At 41.2% G+C, this 17,947-nt stretch overlaps 7 protein-coding genes across 16 annotated transcripts; 3 read left to right on the plus strand and 4 right to left on the minus strand.

The window, feature by feature from the left end:
- Nucleotides 1-18: 18 nt before the first annotated feature.
- On the minus strand, nt 19-2,725 carry LOC6581007 (aquaporin-11). Of its 2 annotated transcripts, none has more exons than XM_015164559.3 (4): nt 2,629-2,725; nt 1,074-1,267; nt 604-1,017; nt 19-515 (listed from the first exon to the last, which is right to left on the minus strand). In XM_015164559.3, the coding sequence occupies exons 2-4, from the start codon at nt 1,249-1,251 to the stop codon at nt 316-318; spliced, it is 792 nt and encodes a 263-aa protein (XP_015020045.1). In that variant the 5' UTR covers nt 1,252-1,267; nt 2,629-2,725; the 3' UTR covers nt 19-315. The 2 variants fall into 2 exon arrangements, with proteins under 2 accessions (XP_015020045.1, XP_002006798.1); XM_002006762.4 differs by having other exon boundaries at nt 2,602-2,701.
- On the plus strand, nt 2,055-3,872 carry LOC6581008 (transmembrane protein 186). 2 transcript variants are annotated; one of them, XM_002006763.4, is made up of 3 exons: nt 2,055-2,237; nt 2,991-3,068; nt 3,142-3,872. In XM_002006763.4, coding segments are annotated over exons 2-3 (618 nt in total). In that variant the 5' UTR covers nt 2,055-2,237; nt 2,991-3,067; the 3' UTR covers nt 3,759-3,872. The 2 variants fall into 2 exon arrangements, with proteins under 2 accessions (XP_002006799.2, XP_015020049.1); XM_015164563.3 differs by having other exon boundaries at nt 2,056-2,237; nt 3,124-3,872.
- Nucleotides 3,850-6,713, minus strand: LOC6581009 (organic cation transporter protein). 2 transcript variants are annotated; one of them, XM_015164564.3, is made up of 9 exons: nt 6,193-6,713; nt 5,422-6,021; nt 5,243-5,363; nt 5,043-5,136; nt 4,925-4,945; nt 4,544-4,644; nt 4,395-4,475; nt 4,214-4,324; nt 3,850-4,149 (listed from the first exon to the last, which is right to left on the minus strand). In XM_015164564.3, the coding sequence occupies exons 1-9, from the start codon at nt 6,711-6,713 to the stop codon at nt 4,045-4,047; spliced, it is 1,755 nt and encodes a 584-aa protein (XP_015020050.1). In that variant the 3' UTR covers nt 3,850-4,044. The 2 variants fall into 2 exon arrangements, with proteins under 2 accessions (XP_015020050.1, XP_002006800.1); XM_002006764.4 differs by lacking the exon at nt 4,925-4,945.
- Nucleotides 6,714-6,923: 210 nt separating this feature from the next.
- On the plus strand, nt 6,924-15,396 carry LOC6581011 (cell death protein 3). Of its 3 annotated transcripts, none has more exons than XR_006357963.1 (6): nt 6,924-7,027; nt 12,302-13,871; nt 14,461-14,687; nt 14,748-14,929; nt 14,986-15,111; nt 15,154-15,396. XR_006357963.1 is itself a non-coding variant. In XM_044011264.1 (5 exons), exons 2-5 carry the CDS (start codon nt 12,677-12,679, stop codon nt 15,050-15,052), a joined length of 1,671 nt encoding a protein of 556 aa, XP_043867199.1. In that variant the 5' UTR covers nt 6,924-7,027; nt 12,302-12,676; the 3' UTR covers nt 15,053-15,112. The 3 variants fall into 3 exon arrangements, 1 of the variants encoding a protein (XP_043867199.1); XR_006357962.1 differs by having other exon boundaries at nt 15,175-15,396; XM_044011264.1 differs by lacking the exon at nt 15,154-15,396 and having other exon boundaries at nt 14,986-15,112.
- LOC6581010 (caspase-3) lies at nt 8,999-10,834 on the plus strand. Of its 2 annotated transcripts, XM_002006765.4 has the most exons (4): nt 9,006-9,809; nt 10,121-10,353; nt 10,405-10,586; nt 10,652-10,831. In XM_002006765.4, exons 1-4 carry the CDS (start codon nt 9,326-9,328, stop codon nt 10,716-10,718), a joined length of 966 nt encoding a protein of 321 aa, XP_002006801.2. In that variant the 5' UTR covers nt 9,006-9,325; the 3' UTR covers nt 10,719-10,831. The 2 variants fall into 2 exon arrangements, with proteins under 2 accessions (XP_032586012.1, XP_002006801.2); XM_032730121.2 differs by lacking the exon at nt 10,405-10,586 and having other exon boundaries at nt 8,999-9,809; nt 10,652-10,834.
- Nucleotides 15,397-16,687, minus strand: LOC26528202. 4 transcript variants are annotated; one of them, XM_015164566.3, is made up of 5 exons: nt 16,596-16,687; nt 16,087-16,307; nt 15,933-16,015; nt 15,742-15,880; nt 15,397-15,657 (listed from the first exon to the last, which is right to left on the minus strand). In XM_015164566.3, exons 2-5 carry the CDS (start codon nt 16,193-16,195, stop codon nt 15,581-15,583), a joined length of 408 nt encoding a protein of 135 aa, XP_015020052.1. In that variant the 5' UTR covers nt 16,196-16,307; nt 16,596-16,687; the 3' UTR covers nt 15,397-15,580. The 4 variants fall into 4 exon arrangements, with proteins under 4 accessions (XP_015020052.1, XP_015020053.1, XP_032586018.1 ...); XM_015164567.3 differs by having other exon boundaries at nt 15,742-15,884; XM_032730127.2 differs by having other exon boundaries at nt 15,742-16,015.
- Nucleotides 16,688-16,732: 45 nt separating this feature from the next.
- On the minus strand, nt 16,733-17,739 carry LOC6581012. The gene is made up of 4 exons (XM_015164568.3): nt 17,361-17,739; nt 17,208-17,296; nt 17,017-17,149; nt 16,733-16,930 (listed from the first exon to the last, which is right to left on the minus strand). Exons 1-4 carry the CDS (start codon nt 17,482-17,484, stop codon nt 16,860-16,862), a joined length of 417 nt encoding a protein of 138 aa, XP_015020054.1. The 5' UTR covers nt 17,485-17,739; the 3' UTR covers nt 16,733-16,859.
- Between the last annotated feature and the right edge of the window lie 208 nt (nt 17,740-17,947).

A 17,947-nucleotide genomic window follows, 5' to 3' on the forward strand; every position in this document is an offset into this window, starting at 1 on the left:
TAAAACTAATATTCGAAATTTAAAATTCGATAAATCGTGCTATCGTATTTGAGTATTTGTATCTACGTACATTTTGGGCGCAAATTATCGATAGCAAAATGTAAGCAATTGTGCGCTGCTCGATCATTTCAAATCTCTTGACAGCTGATAAAAACAACTGTAAACTAATTCTTTGTTAAGTTTTGTGCTATAAAATATCGTGTAAATTTTGATAATAATCATCAATAACAAGATTAAACACAATCATTATAAACTCTTGCCAGTTGTGCACAAGTAAAAAGTATGCGGTTACATCTCCCTAGAAATGGGTCACAGTTAGGCCTGCTTTTCCTTCTCCTCGCCTAGCAGCAAACGCCGCACTGCACGGAGCTTGAAAATGGGTACCGACAGCAGTGCGCCGATGCAGGCGCCAATCCAATATACGATGATGTGCTCCAGATTGCTGTGGCCCCGGCAACCCCATTTAAGGGCCGTGGCCAACACCGGATTAAAGTAGCCGCCGGAGAAGTTAAAGGCTGCAAGCAGGGCATAATTAAAAGCGTAAACTTTTTGAGAGGACATGGCGGCAACTGGAAGCCACATTGCAAGCGGGCGGGCACTTACCTGCCACCACAAGGCTGGTTCCGATGAAGGAGTCAATGTAACTACTAAACTTCGGCTCCTGCACGCTAATGGTCTTAGATGCGAGGCGGCACAGCAACGTGGCCACGCCCTCAATGGCAGCACCCACATAGGGACTGACCTGCAAGTCGGCATTACACTCCTCGAAGGCGCGACCCTTGTGCGTTTCGGCAAACTCCAGCCACCAGAAGACCTGCACAATGCGATACACACAGCAGCCGCCCATCAGCTCCGCCCAGGTGCGCAGCGCCATTTCCTTAAAACTGGTGCGTCCCTCCAGCACTTCCTCCATGTGAGTGTACGGGCAGGCGGAGGCGTCGCCCCACACCTTGCCCCACCAGATAGTCAGTAGAAACAGAAAGATGGCATAGGTGGCCACACCAAAATTGTCAGCCACTGCCAGCGAAATCCATGAATCACGTATTTAGTTCCGGCCGCTCTACACCACTTACCGATGATCAGCTCAAAGCAGCAGGCGCACAACTCCGCCGCGGCGATCGCCTCGTTCATCAGCACCGGCACAAGACCGTCCTGACTGAGCAGGCGCTGACTCACTCGCCGCGCAATCTGTGCTGCAGTGCAGCAGCCGACCATGAAGCCGGCGCTTATGCCCAGCGATGTCAGCGACATGCTGCCCAAACTTTTTCTAAAAACGGAAAATAATATTGCCAATATTATTATTATTAGAGTTGAATATTACTATTTATTTATTTATCCGTCGGTCCGTTTTGCTGTCTGTCCGTTCGTCCCACTGACGCCTACTAGGGAAATCGGAAAATGCATTTTCCGGTACGCCAGAAATGATGTTGGTTAGTCCTCATTGGGGGCGTGAAATGCTTAAATGCTGATTTGCGCGTGAGGTAATTCTATAATGTTATAAAGATTGATGAAAAATATATGTCCACGGGGCGTGGCGAATCGGTTCTGAGCATATACCGATTTCTTAAGTTCCGCTAAATTCTGGGGTATTCTGAAGTCGGTAACACGCGACTTTTTTGAGTTACATTTTTCGATATTTCAAGAACAAGAATAAACAAGTAAGAAGGCTCCAGTCGAGACTGCTCGACTAGGAGATACGCTGAACCCTCCAAGCTGATATTCTACTCATTCTGCACATCTTTTATGCACGCATCCACACACACGTATAATCACGCGCTCTGCTGACTGCACAGTAAGCAGCTACAGCGCTTGGGCTGCGCTGCAGTGTGGGCCTTCTGCCTGTTACATACTTTTCACAAAACATTATATCCTGATTTTCCATTTTCAATGGGTTCAGGGTATAAAAGTCCTATTCAAACAATGTGTTATAAAATAAATGTTAAATTCAAATTTGTTTTAGCTTTTAATATGTTTGAATTTAATAAAAAACTGTAAAATTATTAAACTTTTAATTTCATATCCAAGTTGGCTTTACTGTATGGATGGATTTTCATTTAAATTATTTTACAAAACCAAATGAATTCGTTTTCTCCAAATTAAACTCAAATTTATATATAAATTTTCAGTGTTTTTATTGTGCCTGTTTTTTAATTTGTTTCGTTTTTTCTGCATATATAATATATAATAAATGTATATAGTGTTATTTTATTTACATGCTGCACTTGTGAGAAATTTTGGTAAATATAATTACGCACACATACACAGATTTTGAAAAGTATTTTCGAATTCAGCAGCACGCCAAAATCGTGCTAAAAATATTTGCAGCTTGTTAAACACATCGAACGAAATAACAAATTGTCATCAATCTATTGTATTTTGCTTAAAACATTGATTAGCTGAACTGTTATTTAATCTTTTATTCGGTTGTTGAAATTTTAAATATAATTCGATTATATTCGCAGCTTCCTTTGCGCATTAGGCGCTAATTGGTTGTACGTTAAAAAACCCGTTTTCACAGTTATCAAAAACTTTTAAATATTTTCATCGGTCAGCATATTTTATTATTATTAATAAAAGCTATAACTTTAGCAAACTACATACTATGTAAATTTGTGTGCTGTAACTGACCAAAAAAGATCCGCGCCCACGCGATCGTAGAAGCAACGAGCTATGCGCCGTTGTCGACTCGTACTGAGGAATAATAGTTTTGAACGCTCTGGGCTGTGTCGCTCATCATTGGATCTATTATTAAACAATGCTCAGTGCTCAGTGTATGCTCTTTTTATAAGAATTCCAAGCACGCAGCTAATGTGTCGGCTCTCAAAAGCTCAGCTAAGAGATTGAGTGTGTAACTATTTCAAGCTTCGCTTTATTAGCCAACCGTTTCTTTCTACTTACTTTTGAGCTTTTCATATATCGTGACAGTTATATTTGGAAATTGAATAGTCGTGTAAACATATCGATAACTATGTTTAATATTATGTTAACAGCACCAAATTGAGTGAGGAGTACCAATGTGCGTGAGCTTAACAGCGAGCAATACTGTTTATCTAACAGCCACACAACAAGTGAGTTCTTATTTTTATATAAACACAAATATAAAATTTAGCGATTTAATAATAGAGAATTTATGTTTTGCAGTGCTGCAACGCTTGTATAGTGCACAATGTCTAAGATTTCCCATGTCATATTGTGTGTTCAAAAGCCGACACTATGCAACAATACAAAATCCAACGTCAACAACAACAAATGCCGGGAGATCCTCGCCTTTGGGAGCTGCCTTTACTGATTGGCGACCCATATATCGGTTACCCTTAATACGACTAGTAGCTGCATTTAATCGCCTTAAAGTCTATCAGGCAATTGTAACTGCGGCTGGAACACCGCTCGTTCTTGCTTTGCAACATGCGGGTCACGTCTCGGGCGAGGCGCTGGGGATTTATGCAGCCATTGGCGTCTCCGGTCTGATGACACTCTCGCTGGGCAGCTATGTGACCTCAAACATAATTGGCTTCATCTACATCAACAATCAGGAGGATCAGTTGAAGCTTGCCTACGTAGACTTCTGGGGCCGACGCAAAGAATCGCTCGTCGATATAGAGGATCTGTTGCCAGATTGGGAGCCAAAGAGCAAGCGACGTTTAGGCTTCTATCAGCCCATCTGCCTGCGCACCGATGAGAAGCAGCGCTACAAGCTTCTGCATCGTTTCGGAGTTGTAACAGACCCTCTTCTATTCGAGGGTCTCTTCGGTCAATGATGCGAATCGTGTGTAAATGATTATTGGCCCGTTTCAATTATAAACATGTGTATATATAAATAATTTAATAGTTTACAATTAAAAAACATAGTTTGAGCTACAAAGCAAAAATTTTTAGGAATATCGAGTATTGTGAACCAAATTATTAAGGCACTTACTAATAGCAAAGATTCATACGTACGTACTAAAAGTACAAATTCAGATGCTACATAAAAATTACAAACAAGTCTAATGCTTCTACTAGTGCTTTGTACTAAATGAGAAAGTATTCTCTCCAGGATACGCCTCATCCAATTATGGACTCATGCTGTTGCCCGTGGGAGGATGTGCAATTGTCGCTTGGATTCAGAGCGGATCGAGTCTTGCTGCCCAAGGCAATAGCCTCCGCAACCTATAGAGAAACATGTATATGAGTATAGGTTCCATTTAGAGAAACACAACGTTGGCTAACCCACCGTGTCGGGCAGCTTCTTGTGAAAGGTTTCTGGCAGCAGAAACGATAAAAGACCTGCGGCCATTGAAATTGCCCCGAATAATAGCAAAGGCAACGGCTCGTAGTAGCTTCCCTAAAATGGATAATAGTATTAATTATTTAACCGCAATAAGGTTTATCGTTAGTAATAGTTGAACACAAACCAACAAGGGCACAAAGGGCGCCAGCATGGCACCAAAACGTGCAAAAGTGGACATTACGCCCACTCCTCCGCTGCGTATGACCTGAAAGAGATTGAAAAGAGGAAATGATCAACTGAGCCGTAAATATCTGAATATTGATTATTTCTCACCGTAGGCATCATTTCCGCCGTATACGTGTAAATTACGGCAAACGACGAGGTAATGCCCAGCTTGCCCGTCAAAAAGAGCGTTACGATCAGCCAATTGGCACCTGTGGAGCAAGGAGATATACTTAATTATGAAAATCTGTGGAGCGCATTTGTTATGTGGATAAAACAAAATAGATAGACAAATAAAATATAAATTATTTGTTTCCTTAGCTTACTGAAATACAGTCAAAACTCTTGAACGAACACTTGAATAATACTTCATTTTCGAATTGGTTTAAAATTATCTAACCCAAATATTTGAAGTTTTGTAAAAGTCAATGAGAATTATTCGTTCATAGAAGTTTCATTCTATAAATTATACATTTTCAAGGGTTTCTTTACGTTTCTGTTTTTCGTCACAAACTGTGCAGGCATGTAAGGAGGGTTAAGAATAGTATATATTATTAGTATATATACATACAAATATGTATATAGTCTTATATGATAGTTGATGGCATACCCGTCGTCAGATAACCGCTAGCTGCGCACGTGACGGCGCAGAGCAGCAGCGAGCCGGACAAAGCCAGACGACGTCCGAGTTTACGTAGGCACAACTATTTTGGGTGCGACAATTAAAGAAAGACCGAAAGTATATAAATAGGCATGATTTTTGATGCGAGTATATGCAGGCATATATAGTAGAACACATCGATAACGTACCCATGCCAAGCTATAGCCGGGTATCTCGATCAGGCAGACCAGTGCGAAATTCAAATATTTGTTGCCACTGAGGTTGGTCGAGTTCAGCGAGAGTCCATAGAAGACAATAGCGTTGACAGCCCTAGGGAATGCATATGCGATTAGAGGGATAGCTCGCATCTGATAGGAATAGATATTACCATATGAACAGCAGGATAACGTAGCGTCCAACCAGCTTTCTGGAGCTAAACACCTGCTTCACGGATGGCCAGATCTCGCGTTGCTTTTGCTGCTTCTGCAGTCGCTCGTGCTTATCGGAGCTGCTGTCCGCGGCATCCAGCTGCTGCTGCTTCAAGCTGGCCATCAGCTCCAGGGAGAGCTCGCGCTGATTAACGTGCGCCGCCCGCCTAATGATGTTGCCCGCCTTGACGTGCTCGTTGCGCGCCAGCAGCCAGCGCACCGACTCCGGCACCAGCCAGAAGTAAACGACGAAGAACAGCGGCGGCACAGAGAGCGCGTACTGCAGAACCTGCCAATTGGACAGCAACCAGGCAGCGAGGCCCAGGAGCGCCTCGCCCACCGCATAGAAGTAGTTGAGCACAATGGAGGTCATTTCCCGTTTGCGTGGCCCCACCATTTCCACGCCTATGATGAAGGCCAGCGGATAGACACCGGATGTGCCCACTGCATTAAGCAAGGCGAAGACCAGGAAGCTGGAGTAGTCCCAGGCCAGGGCCTGGCCAATGCCCGTCAAGCCCATAAAAATGGTGCAGAAGAGAAAGATCAGCTTCCGTCCGAATCTGTAAAGAGTCAATGTGCCAAATGTGTGAAACGGAAGCGGGGTTAACTAATGAGTACCAACGACCCCAACGCCGCTGCCGCTAATCAGCGCGACCCCAAATGAGTTGCTCTAAAACAACTGCTACTACAACTACTTTTAAGTAGCGGGAAATTCCCTAGCCATGACTCACCGATCGGCTAGATAGCCAAAGAGGGCTGTGCCGATCACCAGCCCGGCGAAGTGGGTGGTGCCGACGAAGGCGAGCTTCCAGGCGTTCTCCTTGCACGTCAGCTGCCAGTCCTGGACAATGGTGTACTCGCCCGTGTCGTAGACGAACTGCTGGCAGCGCTGCGTCTGCTGGGGCAGAAACCATGAGGCGTTGCACGTGTCCCACTGATGGAAGAGGCTAGCATTTGCCGCAAAGCGCACACACGGGTCTGTGGGCGTGAAATGGCCGTGCTTGTCTCTTGTGCCCGGAATGGCCACGTCCAGCCAATCGGTCTGGTAATACGGCTGTTTGTTCACCTCACATTCCTCGATGCGGCAGCGATACTTCGGCGTGCCGGCCGTAAATACATACGACAGACTGTTTGCGGCCGCAAAGAGCACCGGCAGACAGATGAGCAAATAGTTCACTCTCTGGTACCGCCCGAACTCGCCAATTTGGCTGAGTATCTCGTCGAAGTCCATCGCAGCGTCTGATTGTGCCATTCTCAATTCGATGTCGATGTTTGTCGATTGTTTGTCGATTTTTCGAAATGGCCAACGTACTTTTCTAGAGTTTAACGTGACTTGTGCGAAAAAGAAATCCAGTTACTTTCGTGATTCGCCGCCGACGGTCACGTGTGCGTTTGTCCCGTATTTTACTCTTTACTCAAATAAATATAGACACAGCGTGAAGTGTTTTTGGCTCTAGTGATGAACTCTGCAATGAGAGAACGTTGAGGAATCTGTATTGTGTACAACAAATCAAAAACTAACAAATTGCCCTTCGGACGTGCATTAAGTCAAAACTGGATATTTCTGTAATGTGGTTGGCAGCACTATCAAGCACACTGCACTGATTGTCTAATGCCCGTTTACAAGGGGGGCGAGAGAGCTTATAGGCGAGCGTGTGTGTGTGTGTGTGTGCGTGCTTGATGGGCATCCCCAGCTGAGCGTATGACGTCGCCGCACAAGCAAAAGGCTCTCTCTTTTCCCTCTTCCTATTGGAAAATCTAGTCTCTTTTGCGTATTCGTATTGTTGATACTTGATGTAAATTGATTTTAGTGTTAACTTTGCTCACAGTTAAAGTTCTCATCTGTTAATTAATTTGTTTATATAGACATTATGACATTTTAAATTGCCCATTTGAACTGGATAGTATTTATTAATTATTTGCTTTTTTTTTATCGGAATATCTGGCTGATTTGTTGAAGCTTGCAATTAGTTAATTAATAGTGTTGATATTGATAATACTAGTTTTACTTGTTATCTGTCAATTCTTTTGTTCAAATATATATCAAGAGGTTTTAAAATGCATTTATGAATTTAAAAAGATTTTAAAAATACTACTTGATCACTGAACAAGCCTTAGATACATACATATGTATATTTATTAATTTAATGTATATTCGTGAACGCATTTCCTTGGCGCCGGAGCAATTACTGGAATATATTCTTGTTTGATTGGGAATCCGGTCTGAGATCTGATCTATCTATGCTTGTTTAAGTTGCATGTTAAGGCGCATGCAATTGTGGCCAATTGATACAAATTGTTGCATGTTGCTACAGTGGCTGTTTGTAACTATGCATCACTTGGGCTTTTAACGTTTCACGGCATCTTCAATTGACGTAATCTATACCGGTTGCTGCTTTACAGATCTTATAACGGAACACCGCCAATGACTGAATCAATCAATCGATTGATCATCAATGCATTACTAGGGATATCTTATTTTTACCCGTTTAACTTTTCATTATTTACGACGGAATCGTATTATTAGCCAATTCAGCATATTTATAATGTATGGACTTCATGGGAACTTTAGCGGTTTGTGCTATTAAATGTAGCCTTGATGGATTTCAAAGGTTATCTGCATGCCGAGTCTGCATTAGCCGGTGATAAGCCGATTGCGCTTTGCAAGCCCGTTGGAATTATCTTATCGTCCAAAATACGCTGCACTCGTTTGCCATCGGGAAGTTCTCTCCCAATAACGGCAAACAGAAGTTTTTGTTGCCGCGAAGTTTTCCCTGAAACACTTGTCAGCTGTTTACGCTACCTGTAGCCGTTGCTTGTTTAGGGCACAATTGTTGACAATAATGTACCGCACGATGCTACGCTTGGCAATGCACTGAAATGTCTAAAACGATTCACTAACATCGCAGTGCTGTGGACGATAGCTTCGCCTTGCCTGTGTATTAGTAAGTTTGTGTAGTTCTGAGTGCATATCAAGACGCCGGCAAACTGAAAATCAATAAACATAGCTAAGAACGAGGCGCACCGCAGTTAAACAAATAAAGCGACAGAGTGAGAGAGGGAGCGATAGAGGGAAAGAGAATGCGAGCGCTTTTAAAGAACAATGTAAAGAGCGCCAAAGCTACCAAACGCATTTTGTTTCTGAGAGGAGCTTTTGATCTTTTTTTGTTGTTATTAATATGCGCGCGTATCTCGAAAGCTCTCGGTTATTTAAAAGGAGACAAAGTAAATTCAAGCAAATCGATATAGCAAAAGCTTATGGTATAACTGTCAACTTTAATATTATTGGGATTGCCCATATGATTTTACCTAACTAATTAAGATGTACAGATATATTTGTATATACATACATATATGAATATATACATACAATATGTATGCATACATATTTGCAAAATAGACTACCTGGAAATTTGATGTACGTACGTACGTATGTTAATCAAATTAATTAAAGTGCATTCGTCCGAACTAATTGAGATTTAGTTATATCGATATTGAATACGTTCATTCATTGGATCAATACAAAAATAATAGTATTTCTTTGTTTACATACATAAGTTGTATGTATGTTTCCCAGTACCCGAGTAGTTCCATACTGCTCTCTGATGGCAATAAGTATGAGTAATGATCTGGGATATCTGCACAGAGGGCATTTTCCCCACAGCTGCAGTCGCCGTTGCACAAGTGAGCGAGAATTGAATAAAACTCAACTAAAGTTAACGGATAAAGCTCCTCCACTCTGCAAAAGTTTGCTCGCCCAGTCAGTTTCTTCTAGAACGTCTGCGTGACTGGAGGGCAGAGCCTCAAGTGCACTTGAGAAGGGGCGAGAAAAGAGCGCAAAACGGCTATAGAAGGGACAACAAAATGTTTGCTAAAAATAAGATAGCCTTTGGTAATGCCAGCACCGTATCGAGCGATATGGCTGTGCAAAACTCGGCAACAATTGATAGCAACGCTTGCCTGATGGTGAATCCCAGCCAGTTTGTCCGAATGCCCTTGGCCGAAAATCAAGGACTCGCTAATGCCAAGGTGGAAAGGGCCACCGATGCACAACCCTTTACAAGCCCTAATCCTAGGACAGGTGCCGTGCCCAAATATTTTGAACAAGGACAAGAGAGCTCCATGGAGACACAGGCGGCAAGTCCCCTAATACCCAAAGCCGAGCAGAAAAGGCTGGAGCCCGCAGAGGTTGTCATCTTCAACAATTCGCTCCTCGACAACAACAAGTTCCATTCTGGCAGCATCGACGACATCGAACATTTGATGGCAACCTTTGTCGGACTCAAATGTAAAATGACAATCTTTCCGGATGCAACGGTCGCTGATGTCAGGAGCACTATGCAAGCTCGTGAGTCCAATTTGAAATGTGTCTGGTCTCTGCGGTGATATGAAGGGGGAAGAATGTGTACGACTCACGACTTGACTCGATTTGAATCGAAAGGTCTTCAAAGTTTTCAACTCATTTTACGATTGTTGCATGAAATTGTTATTTGTAGGAATTTGATTATTAGAATTATCATAATCATTGCTCTCACAATTTTGAGAGTTGAAAACGTATAATCGCATTGTCTATCCCACCATATTTCCTCATATTATTCCAATTGCTCAAATCGGAATATCAAGATATATATATTTAGATACATACATTCTAATATACAGTGGAAGAGAAAAACTTGGAGGACCGGTCAGCAGTTTTGGTGGTCATCTTGAGTCTGTGCCACCAGTACGAAACAATAGCCGCCAGAGATGGAGACTACAATATCGATAATGAGATCATATTTCCACTGTTGCGCAACAGAACGCTGATCAACAAGCCGAAAATGCTTTTCGTTCAGGCAACCAAGGGCTCCAGGGAGCTGGAAAAATTCTGGGAAGATACAGATTCAGTTAAGGTGAGATGAATGTCATTGATAGAGCAACTATAATCCTCACATTTACCTCAGCCTCATGGTGCGCCCAGCGACATATTAAAGTGTTATTGCACCTATGAGGACTTCGTGTCCTATCGGAATTCCACTGGCGCGCCCTTTATTCGAGAGCTCTGCAATACGCTAAGGTCCAATCCAAATGTTGATATTGAGAGCATTGTAAGAGAAGTCACACAGGGTGTTATGGGCTCTACCCAGTGAGTCTAATTAGCCTACGGAATCGCGCCTTCCTGAGTGCTAATGGATCTTGTCTCTATTACAGCGATTGCCCAGTACCGTTGACGACTAGTACAATGACTACCAAATATGCTTTTGGAGATTTTATCTGAACACGTGAAAGATATAATCTGGCTATCGCCGAACCGAATGAGAGAGACAGGGTGGAAATCTACGCGCTGAACTCAAGAAAAAAATATTTTTTAGTTTGGAAATTATTTTCTCTTTATTTTGTGTAAATTGAATTATAGTTATTTATTGAATTATTTAAAGAATTGAAAGTAATGTTAATCATGTCTATTGCTTCGTATAGGTATTAAGTGCCTACATTGTTTATTAAGTGTTTCATCTGAGATTAATGCTTGGTTGTAATGTAATTGCTGCCGATCGTAATTTATACACATTGTGCATGTTGCTACAGTGGGTGCTTGTAAGTATGCGTCATTGGGGATTTAACGTTTTACGGCATCTTCAATTGACGTAATTTACATCAGTAGCTGCTAGACGAATCTTAAATCTCTTATCAATGCATGAATAACTCAATCAAGCAAAATATGACTAAAGATTTTTTATTTTTCCTTTACGATCATAGACTTTATAGGAGCCTTAGCGGTTTGTGGCATTAAATATGGCCTGATTAGTTTGAACGGCTCTCTGCATGGCGAATGTGTGTTTGCCAGATGGGATTCTCTTATCAGGCGCGATTGCACTCGTTACTCATTTGAAGAGGCGGTCAGTCTAAAATTATCTCAATGAAAGTCGTCCGCTGCTTACGTCACCTGTAAATGTAAACTGTTTAGGACACAGGTGTCGAAAACCTACCTGTGCATGAATATGCTGCACTCGAGAGAGAAATAGAGACTGAGAGAGATGGAGGGTATTTCTCTTTTATGAAGAGCAATGCAGCCAATTAAGTTTTTTGTTTGTTTACGGTGCTTTTGAACTTTTTGTTTTTTATTATTATTATTATTTATTACGCGCGCGCGTATCATGTATGTTCTTGGAAATTTGATTTCGTGTTGTTGGAGACAATGACAAGATATAAACAAAGAGAGCTTCCAAATTCATATACATGCATACGTATGTACATATGTATGTAGGTCCAGATGTATTTACATACATATGCAGGTTTAATTGAAATTCCTATTTAACAAGTTTGCTAAAGGGAAGTGTCCAAACAGTCATTTGAAGTATACATATGTAGATATGTATATACATAATTAAATCTTCTGAGGAAGTGCATGTATTATGTGATTACTCGATATATTTTCATATATTGTATATGTATATCAATCAATATAATAAATGTATATACTAAATGTATGTCCATATACACATATGTATGTATGCATACATGCATATATATCTACGTAGAAGTCCGAATGACTTAGTGCTTCTTAATATATATTTAAACATACATATGTACGCTGCAAAAGCTTTCGTGCGCAAGCGTTTATCGCTTAAATAACTTCAACCATGTTGAGGGAGCTTTCGCTTTTATGACAAGCCCAATAACATATAACTTACATATTTGCTCGTATAACCCGGAAACCGGTTGATATGCCGATTTTAATAAAGTAATTCTTATTGAGGTATTCATATATTCATTTCATTTATTAAGCTTTCTTTTTTTGGGTCAGTGGATAAAAACTGTAAGAACAGTTCCATATGTAATTTTGTCTTTTGTATTTTACAGATTTTGGGCTTGGGGTTACCCGTAGGTAAGGAGATTTCCCCACTCTCCCATTGATAACGCACTGCGTATGATTAATAATCGGCCCAGCTGTTAGATGCACACTTTACACTCCGCTGCAGTCCACGACGTAAATGAGAGTAAATGAGGTGAATAAAACTCAGCAAAACTTATTAAACAGAGCTGCGTTATCGGTGCAAAAGCTCGTTTGCCATTCAGTTTCTCTCAGAACGTCAACGAGCACAGAACGTGTCGCGCGCATTGCAGTTAAGAAAAGAAAAGAATAAGAGCCAAGTATAGAGTGAGAGAGTGAGAGAGAGATTGACTGGGAGACAGTGCGAAACCAAAAGGATTGTGAGCGAAAGCGAGAAGGCGAAAATGGGCTTGTTTAGCAAAAAGAAGCCCAGCAATGATAGCGCCAGCTCGGATTCCAATAACGACCAGGCCCTAGCGCGGCAGGATCCACGCACTCGGGTGCAGACGAGGAGCGCTGCCAGCGTGACGACCAACACGGCTGTGCAGAACTCCACGATCATTGATAGCAACGCAAATACAGTAACGTATCGGTCGACCACACAGACAGTGACTCACAGCCAGAAAGCGTGTGTGACGGAAATGATAACGCGCCGCACGCCGAGCCAGGCCGAACTGGAGGAGCTGATGGCACAGCTGAGGACGGGCAGCCGGGCGGGTAGCAACTCGACCTCCACAACGACAAGCAGCAGCAACAAACGCGTTAGTCCAACCAGTCTGAATGGCGTGGCTTTGCGTTCGACCACATCGTTCAAGCCCAACGCGGAGGCCAGGAGATCCAGCACTCTGGTCAAGTCGGAGCAAACATCTGTGTCGCAGAAGAAGGGACGCACTGTCACTCAGCATGTGGAAACCCAACGGGTGGTGCTGAGTCCCAGCAGCAAGACTAGCTGGCCGCCCAAGACTACTGCCTCAACTTCTGGCGCCAGCACATCTGCATACAAGCCGTATGTGTCGCCATTCGCGCTAAAGCCAATCGATTCAACCTATGTATCGCCCTATGCATCAAAGACGACCACTGGAATCGGCTCTGCTTTCTCTAAGCCCTCGGTAGTTACGTCGTCAGCGCTGCCCAAGACTTCGGCTAGCAGTTCTTTTTCCTCCAAGCCCACAACAACCAGCTTTGTGCTCCCGAAGCCTTCATCTGCGAGCTCCGTGTTGTCCAAGTCTACCTCAAGCAGCACTGCTCTTGGTACAATGCTGCCGACCCCAAAGACAACAGTTGGAAAGCCTTTTATAAGCCTTAATCCAACCAAAGCCAAAGCAACTACGAGCACCTTAGATGCACATGGTGAACTGAATCCTACAAAGTCCGGGTATGGCCCAATACCTAAAGTTAAGCCGGTTCCGAAGAAAAAACTGAAGCCCGCAGAGGTTATTATCTTCAACAATGAGCGTTTCGACAACAGCAATGAGTTCCGTTCGGGAAGCGCCAAGGATGTCGAGTCGTTGGAGAAAACTTTTGGCACACTACTCAAGTGTAAGGTGAAGACTATGACGAATCCAACGGTCAATGACATCAGAAACACTGTGGAAAAATGTGAGTCCAAATTCATATGTTCTATAAACAAACTACATAAATAACCCGTCCTCAAAATCTCGACTTAAGACTCAAGAGTTAATTCGTTGGATTGGTTGAGAGTCTATAGCGGATTTAAGTTCTTTTTAATATCAGTTTTAGCTTAGTCCTTCAATAGACGGATTTATTATCTCCTAATATTGTATTACTTTTTTATTTGTTTTGTTTTATTTTAAAATTAGGCCAAGTTTTATAACTTGAATGTCAGCTACTCATACAGTCAATGCATGAATATGTTTACATTTTCTTTTAAACTGGAAAATTTTGAATAAAAGCGAGAGTGCTGCTAAGAAGAAGCTCGTCATAGAATTGTGGGTTAGAAACTTTAATCCCTTTTTATGTTAGATAAAAATTGTTAGTCGATAGTTTTTAAGCGCGATATTGATTGAGCTCCGCTAAAAAATTATAACAATAATTATGAGTATGGTAAATAGATTACAATATGATGGTGATGATGGTAATGCTGTCATAATCTTCGTTAATATTATCATTCTGGAAATAAGATCATTCATATATTCATATGATGCATATCTGTAATTCCGATTTGCAGTGGAACAGAAAAACTTTGAGGATCGCTCAGCACTGGTGCTGGTCATATTGAGTCACGGTCAGCGATATGAAACGATAGCCGCCAAGGATGGGGACTACAAGCTGGATGATGATATAATTTTTCCGATATTGCGCAATCAGACGTTGGCCAACAAGCCAAAGATCCTATTCGTCCAGGCGTGCAAGGGCTCCAGGGAGTTGGGCAAATTCAAAACAGATGCCATCAAGGTAATGTAAATATAATGGTCAATCAATTATTATTACTATTATGCTACCCTTCACACGCAGCCACATGGTAATCCTAGCGAGATTCTCAAATGCTACAGTACCTATGAGGGGTACGTCTCCTATCGCTTGGACACCGGCACGCCCTTTATTCAAACACTGTGTGATACATTAAAGGCAAAACCCAATGTGGACATTGAAACTATTATGAAAGATGTCATGAATCTGGTCAAAAGCTATACTCAGTAAGTCTGCTTAACACTTTTTCTCTGCAATAGACTAATCAATGTTGTCATTTCAGGGGCAGTCAGGTACCATCGGTAACCAGCACAATGACCACCAAATATGTTTTCGGGGATTACCTTTGAACGGCCTCAGTTAATATTTAAAGATGTTGCGGGCTTGGCAAAGGCATATATCAAATCAAGTGAGTCCAATGAGCAGGTCTTCGCTTCTATTCGTTGTATAGTAAATATTGTCTTCATTGCAGGGGTCGGCCAGTATCATCGGTAGCAAGTGGAATGTTATTTGGATTGGAGATGGTTACCGTCAAGTATTGAACATATTCTTGCCTTGTGATCATGTCGAAGATATAGCCAAATCGTATTACCTGTAGACGGACCTAGAGCCAATAAGCAAAAGAGACTGTATACTGATTATAATATGTATTCATTTGTAGGATATTCTGCGAAGAAAAAAACCTACAAACAGCTTTAGTAGTAGTTTATTTTATTTTCATACACATGACCTCTTATTGTAACAAGCAATTTATTTAGCTTAAAATTTTCGTCAATATACGAGTATACGAAACTTCACCATAAGATCCACAATCCTTCTTTTACTTCCACGCATATTACTGTCGAACTAGAAAAAAGATTGTTGATCTTATAGCATCTTTACGCATCCCCTGAATTTGTCGTGCTTATCTTCCGATAGTATGAGAAAACAAGGATCCAGCAATAAATGTTCCAAACTGTAAATAGTATATAAGTAAGTAAAAATGGAAACTCACTTATTAGTGTCTCACTTAGAAGAGTCGTCCGTTTGCGGTACTCACATATTGTAATGGTGCTCGCAACAATTATAATTATGTTGCGGACATGGAAATGAATCGATAACATTATGATCATTATGACACAGATGCACGAATTGACCAGACATGTGATTAGAAAGAATGTCAGCAGTACCGTTGATTGCTATCTGAACGAATTGATAAAAGTCGACGGGTGAAACCGGATGCAAACTTACAACAATAGCTCCGATGATCAGCATGATACATCCAATGCAATGACAAATGGCCATACCGCGCTCAACTTGTGTGAATATTTTTCCTGCGAAGGAGATATATATATATATATAATATATGTGCATATATACATATAGGGGAAAGCTGCGATATTACCTCTGCTGAATATTATAATATTCAAATTAATGATCAAATCGACGACAGCAATTAGATAACAGCCCGTCCGCAACTTAAGCAAACAACAAAATTTTCTTAGAAGAAACATCGTTCAGCTGATGGTATAATTAATAATCGCAATAAGAATGTTGCAGACGGACTCTACCGACTGAGGAATAATCAATTACGTTCAAAATTTAGTACACATGCCTCCAGTAGACCTGGAAATATTTTGATGAATCTATAGAAATTCAATTAACGTAACTGTTAAATATTGGGGCAAGGTTCGAAAACTGCGCAAAGAACAGGGTATTTTAGCAAGTTATGCAACGAATTGATTGTTGCTTTATCGTTAGAGGTCAAGGAAAACGTAAATCGTCAGCTCTGATGCTAGGTCCCCTATGCGATTTGATGTGTCTATCATATAATTTTCATAGATATTATTCGAAAAGGAAATCAAATTTCTGATAAACAGTGTAGAAGTGGGCGTATCGGGAAAATCTTAATACCTAATCAGAAGAGGTAGCAGTATATATTTTTCAATAGCGGCGAAATGATTTAAATACATGCGGATGAGCGGACGGGTAGGAAGACTCTTTCAATAATATAAGCAATAATAATAATAACTATAATAATAACACATAAATTTTTGTGGAGTATTAAATTTATTTTGAATTTCTTTAGACATGATTGCTAAGGCAAGGCAATATAATTGACATCCACATTAGAATTTCATCACAACGATAATCTACTGGCAGCCGTCGACTGGTAACTCAGATGAATAGGCTGCCGCCCAGTGCAGCGTAAAACGAATAGGTGACAAACCAGAAATAGATGCCAAGCACTAGAAGGAAAGGGTAGAGCACATATATTTAGAATATATATAATTATGTGAGTGCAAGTGTGTATGTGTGTGCATGTGCAGCTTACCAAACATAATCACATAGATGATTATAACTGGTATCCAGATAAGCAGTATTATGTCCGAAATGATCAGTATGATCATAGCCAATATCTTTACCATAGTCATCAGTATATAGAATAGCATGCATCCCGGACGCAACTAAAACAAATATGATATATAAATATCTAAAGCGCTATACCAGATAGATATTACTAACCTTTATAGCGCCAATCAAGAGGCACACAGCGCTAATCAAATGCAAAATCATGAATGCAAGAAATAATTTATGGCACAGATCGGGTGTTCCTAATAAAAACGCCGTTCACGAATTAACGAATCCTGTTCATTTAGCTCAAATCAGACAACTCACCCGACTCGCCATATATTGCTATGAGTATTCCGAAGCAAATATCCATTAGTATTTCACTGGCCGCTATAATGAACGTGCCAATGCGCAAATCAACGAAGAAGCAACAATATTGTAAATAGATCATCTTGCTGAAATTCTTCTTCAACTATATCTCTTCACAGAGTTCCTTAATAACCGAATGAGTCTGGGACTGATGTACTCCTTGTGTACTGCTACGGTTCGTGAAGCTTCGTAGAGCGGCACCTCTCTGTGGGCCTACGCTTAATTTGGTTTTCGTGTTTTGCTGTAGTTCCTATACAAATCTTAAATAATTGTGTGTATATAATGTAAGCAAAAACCTATTAAATACTGACAGAAACACAAATATTACTGCATGGACTTAACATCCGATTTGACACTACAAAGAAAGCCTGGCTGATGTGACTGTTTGTTGACTAACATTTGCGAAACTCAGTAAATGAATCAAGATCAGTGCTCTAACCTGGAGCTTACCTTCCATTTCTGTTCGACTGCTGATTGTCATATCATGGGCAGTCAGATCTGGTAAGCCAAAAATGAAGATACACAGACTTTGTGGATTCTGTTCA

Source organism: Drosophila mojavensis, unplaced genomic scaffold (assembly GCF_018153725.1).
Source record: "Drosophila mojavensis isolate 15081-1352.22 unplaced genomic scaffold, ASM1815372v1 contig_81, whole genome shotgun sequence".
Lineage (NCBI taxonomy): Eukaryota > Metazoa > Arthropoda > Insecta > Diptera > Drosophilidae > Drosophila > Drosophila mojavensis.

Excerpts from the sequence above, each read along its gene's own strand:
- LOC6581007 (XM_015164559.3), bottom strand. The coding sequence starts at position 1,251 with ATGTCGCTGACATCGCTGGGCATAAGCGCCGGCTTCATGGTCGGCTGC. Across the intron at positions 1,018-1,073 it reads CTGCTTTGAGCTGATCATCG|TGGCTGACAATTTTGGTGTG; the intron begins GTAAGTGGTGTA and ends TTTCGCTGGCAG. Across the intron at positions 516-603 it reads AACCAGCCTTGTGGTGGCAG|CCTTTAACTTCTCCGGCGGC; the intron begins GTAAGTGCCCGC and ends CCCTGCTTGCAG.
- LOC6581009 (XM_015164564.3), bottom strand. The coding sequence starts at position 6,713 with ATGGCACAATCAGACGCTGCGATGGACTTCGACGAGATACTCAGCCAA. Across the intron at positions 6,022-6,192 it reads TTTGGCTATCTAGCCGATCG|ATTCGGACGGAAGCTGATCT; the intron begins GTGAGTCATGGC and ends GACTCTTTACAG. Across the intron at positions 4,946-5,042 it reads TAGCGGTTATCTGACGACGG|TTTGTGACGAAAAACAGAAA; the intron begins GTATGCCATCAA and ends ATGCCTGCACAG.
- LOC6581010 (XM_002006765.4), top strand. The coding sequence starts at position 9,326 with ATGTTTGCTAAAAATAAGATAGCCTTTGGTAATGCCAGCACCGTATCG. Across the intron at positions 10,354-10,404 it reads AAGATACAGATTCAGTTAAG|CCTCATGGTGCGCCCAGCGA; the intron begins GTGAGATGAATG and ends CATTTACCTCAG. Across the intron at positions 10,587-10,651 it reads GGTGTTATGGGCTCTACCCA|CGATTGCCCAGTACCGTTGA; the intron begins GTGAGTCTAATT and ends TCTCTATTACAG.
- LOC6581011 (XM_044011264.1), top strand. The coding sequence starts at position 12,677 with ATGGGCTTGTTTAGCAAAAAGAAGCCCAGCAATGATAGCGCCAGCTCG. Across the intron at positions 13,872-14,460 it reads CAGAAACACTGTGGAAAAAT|TGGAACAGAAAAACTTTGAG; the intron begins GTGAGTCCAAAT and ends TCCGATTTGCAG. Across the intron at positions 14,930-14,985 it reads CTGGTCAAAAGCTATACTCA|GGGCAGTCAGGTACCATCGG; the intron begins GTAAGTCTGCTT and ends TTGTCATTTCAG.
- LOC26528202 (XM_032730127.2), bottom strand. The coding sequence starts at position 16,195 with ATGTTTCTTCTAAGAAAATTTTGTTGTTTGCTTAAGTTGCGGACGGGC. Across the intron at positions 16,016-16,086 it reads TATTATAATATTCAGCAGAG|GAAAAATATTCACACAAGTT; the intron begins GTAATATCGCAG and ends TCTCCTTCGCAG. Across the intron at positions 15,658-15,741 it reads TGCGAGCACCATTACAATAT|TTTGGAACATTTATTGCTGG; the intron begins GTGAGTACCGCA and ends TACTATTTACAG.
- LOC6581012 (XM_015164568.3), bottom strand. The coding sequence starts at position 17,484 with ATGATCTATTTACAATATTGTTGCTTCTTCGTTGATTTGCGCATTGGC. Across the intron at positions 17,150-17,207 it reads TCTTGATTGGCGCTATAAAG|TTGCGTCCGGGATGCATGCT; the intron begins GTTAGTAATATC and ends TATTTGTTTTAG. Across the intron at positions 16,931-17,016 it reads CATCTATGTGATTATGTTTG|TGCTTGGCATCTATTTCTGG; the intron begins GTAAGCTGCACA and ends CTTTCCTTCTAG.